A 3,787-nucleotide genomic window follows, 5' to 3' on the forward strand; every position below is an offset into this window, starting at 1 on the left:
TTCATTCTTTTCTGTCTACCTAGGGTCCAGTGAAGATTTTAAGTGCTACAGTCTGCAGCACCTGCCATGGCCTCTTGGACAGCCAGTGCTGGAATTGCTGAGCCCAGCCTTGGTAGCCACAGCCACAGCCCACTCCAGAAGAAGCCAGATGTTTGCTTGCTTCCTTCCTTCCATCCTTCCATCCTCCCCCCTCCCTCCTTCTCTCTCTCCCTTTCTTTCTTTCCTCTCTCCCTCCCTCCCTTTCTTTCTTTCTTTCTCTTTTTCTTCCTTCCTTTCTTCCTTCCTTCCTTCCTTTCTTCCTTCCTTCCTCCCTCCCTCCCTCCATCTCTCTCTCTCTGCCCAGCCAAGAGGCCTCAGTGACTGCCAGCTGAGGCCTCCCCTCGCTGCCCCAGGCCAGACAGAGGGAGACGAGGCAAGGCCTGGGCCCTCTTCCCTTGTGGGGACCCTCCCGTCCTGCCTGACCACCCGACCTCCCTGCCTCAACTTCCCAGCCCTCACCCAAGTACAAAGGGTCCTCCTGAGTGCCAGGAGGGTGGGCGGGGGCTAGGTGGCAGAGCAGAGCCTCACAGGGGGCAGCTCATATTTATCCTCCTCTTCCTCCTCCTCGTCCTGGGCTTCTGGGAAGGGATGCTGAGCACAGGGAGGACCGAAGAGATGCAGGAGCTGGAGCCGTGGTGGCCGCTGCCTCCCCCCGCCCCCCACCCCGGCTCCGCAGCTGAACTTACCCTGCGTCTCCAGGTCCCTGGGGCAGACAGAGGAGATGGGCAGGGGAATCCGGATGGGAGACTGGTGAGACTGTCCTCATCTCCTCGTGGCCCAGTCCCTCTCTAGCACAATGACTTACTCTCTCTCCAAAATATAATAACCCATCTGCACTCTTACAGTGGCCTCAAAGGAACCATTCATGGTGGGCCTTTCCAACACTGCAGCAAGACCAGTGAGGCGTTTTGGAGATAAGGGGGTCTTGCAGCCTGTTCCACCTATGCCAGTCCCCTACCCCATGCATCCCTAATTCTGACTGAGACAGGTGGAAGAGCTAGGCCCCAGTGACTTAGCAGCACCGGACTATAATGGGCAGGAGGTGTCCAGAGTCCTCAGGGGAGACTCGACTTGCAGGGGCTCCTACGCATCTGGGGGTTGGCCACTTACCTGCACATCTTGGGGGTGGAAGGTGTGGCCCCAACCTGCAATCAGATTCCAGTCAGCTCTGCCCAAGGGGCCCTGCGTTTTTGTCAGCCAGACCATGCACAACCCTGGGACATTGACATCCATGACGGTATGAATGGTGTCCCCTGGAGTTGTGTGACGGCAGCCTGGGACCAGGGCAGCAGGAGGAAGAGTCTGGGGGCAGAGCTAGTGCCTGTGGGAAGCTGGCAGTGGGGGAGCCCTAGTGTTCCCAGGGGGTGGAGGTGCATGAATGGTCGCACTGGGCATGGAGGGCCCAGGCAGAACCAGCACCGCTCTAAGGATGCCTGTGCCCAGTAAAGGGACAGTGAGGTGGAAACAAGAGAGGAGGGCAGAGGAAAGAGAGGAGCCCAAGGACTCACCTGGCCTTGCTTCTGCTGAGCTTGTCCTAGAAAGAGTCAGAGAGGAGAATAAGGGGGTGGTCAGTGCAGGTGGGGCGCCTCTCGCTGCCCGGAGTCCTGGGCCCCAGGGCTGGGCAGGTCTGTGCATCTGGGGCTGCCCCCAGAACCAAGTCTCACCATGGCCAAGGTAAAGAAGCTATGCCTCCCCAGGGTCCAGGTTCTGCCACAAATGGCCTGGGGACAGGGGCCCTATTGTTCCCATCATTTGCATCGTGCAAGCACCAGGAAGGTGGGCCTGCTGTGGCCTCCAGCCCCAGACCAACTTTGTCCGTGCCACTCCCAGGGCCCAGCCCTAGCTCTCCCACCACTGCATCCCACAGCTGCATCTCCTGTCCCCTGCCCCACGGGAGGAAGAGCTCCCTCCTCAATGCCCAGGCCTGCAAGGCTGGACCAAGGGCCCCAAAGCTTCCTGGTCAATGTCGCCTCCTCCCAGAGACTCAGACTCTACTCAGGGATCAGCCAGACCAAACCCTTTCCTAGTTCACAGAAGACAGGGTATTAATGGCAGATCCAATTAAAAACAGGAGACCATCCCTGCAGACACTTTTCTTAAATCCTTTGTGCCTGCTGTCACTTGCTGGTGAGTGATGATCAATGATCAAGGAGATGGAGGTTAGTGAGAAGCTCAGAAATACACACTTACATTGAGTTTGACAGCTTCCTTTCTTGGTGGATGTAGTTATTCATTCACTAGGTAGTTATTGAACATCCACTATACACCAGGCACTGTTCCAGGTGCCGAAGGTGCTGTAGGAAAGTTAAACAGGCAGGCATTACACATGAATTTCCTCACTGGATTCTCACAATAGCTTCATGATGCAGGTCCTAATTTTATCCCTGCTTTGCAGATGAGGAGAATGAATGTATTAGTCAGCTGGGGCTGCCATCACAGAGTACCACAGGCTGAGTGGCTTAAACAAGAGAAATTTATTTTCTCACTGCTCTGGAGGCTAGAAGTCCAAAATCAAGGTGCTGTCAGGGCTGGTTTCTGGCGAGAGCTCTCTTGCTGGCTTGCAGATGGTCAGCTTCTTGCTGTGTCCTCATATGGCCTTTCTTCTGTGCATGCAAGGAGAGAGAGAATTCTGGAGAGAGAGATATTTCTGATCTCTTCTAATAAGGACACCAGTCCTATTGAATCAGGGGCCCACCCTTATGACTTCATTTAACCTTAATTACTTTCCTAAAGGCCCCATCTCCAAATATAGTCACATTGAGGGCTAGGGCTTCAACATATGAATTTGGAGGGAGACACAATTCACTCCAGAGCACTGAAACTCTTGAGGAATGGAGTGACTTTCCCAAGGTCATACAACCAGTAAGTGTTGGAGGTGGAATTCAAGCCAAGGTTTGCACAACCCACAGCCTGTGCACTAACCACTGAGCTTCCTGTACCTCATCTAGGATTGGGTCCTGACCCTCCTTTCCTGTGATGGAATTAGAAACATCAGTAATCACTGGTTTCCTTAGGGAGCCCCTAACTTCCCGGTGCTCTGTTACCCGAGTGAATTTTGGAACTCTGACTTCTGAGAAGTGTTGAGGCAAAAAGAAAGGGCAGGGCCGGGTGTCTGACTCTGTTTAGACCAGGGAATGAGGGAACACAGAAGAGGATCATGAATATAAGATCCTTCTAGGACACTGTAACTTTCCTGTGGTTATCATTTTGGTGATGTCCTGGCTTTTGGCACAAAGGAAAAATGAAGGCCATGAACTTGCATCTTTGGAGGCCATGGGGCTGGGGGAACTGGGGAGAGAGTCCAGGGTTGGAGCTGGCCACAGACTTCAAAGGCCACATGACTCCTGAGACCTGCAGGCAAACGGACACTTAAGAAGCTATGAACTCAGCCATAAAAAAAAAAAAAGAAAGAATGCCATTTACAGCAACGTGGATGGACCTAGAGATTATCATACTAAGTGAAGTAAGTCAGACAGAGAAAGACAAATATCATATAATGTCACTTATATGTGGAATCTAAAAAACAGTACAAATTGGGAGTTCCCTGGCGGCCTAGTGGTTAGGATTCTGGGCTTTCACTGCTGTGGCCTGGGTTCAATCGTGGCATGGCCAAAAACAGAAACAGAAAAAAATCTTTAAATAAGTAAATAAAAATTAAAAATAGTACAAATGGGGCTTCCCTGGTGGCGCAGTGGTTGGGAATCCGCCTGCCGATGCAGGGGACACGGGTTCGTGCCCCGGTCCGGGA

General features: G+C 53.0%; 1 protein-coding gene across 1 annotated transcript in view; it reads right to left on the reverse strand.

Annotated features, from left to right (window-relative positions):
* SH2D6 (SH2 domain containing 6) overlaps nucleotides 1-1,272 on the reverse strand; it is a 6,775-nt gene extending 5,503 nt beyond the window's left edge. Inside the window, exons 1-2 of the mRNA XM_007470595.1 lie at nucleotides 1,150-1,272; nucleotides 568-630 (exon numbers count right to left, since the gene is read on the reverse strand). Coding sequence (XP_007470657.1) covers nucleotides 568-630; nucleotides 1,150-1,272 — 186 coding nt within the window. The remainder of the gene's footprint in view (nucleotides 1-567; nucleotides 631-1,149) is intronic.
* Between the last annotated feature and the right edge of the window lie 2,515 nt (nucleotides 1,273-3,787).

The sequence above is a fragment of the Lipotes vexillifer genome, unplaced genomic scaffold, assembly GCF_000442215.2.
Source record: "Lipotes vexillifer unplaced genomic scaffold, Lipotes_vexillifer_v1.1 scaffold1098, whole genome shotgun sequence".
Classification (NCBI taxonomy): Eukaryota; Metazoa; Chordata; class Mammalia; order Artiodactyla; family Lipotidae; genus Lipotes; species Lipotes vexillifer.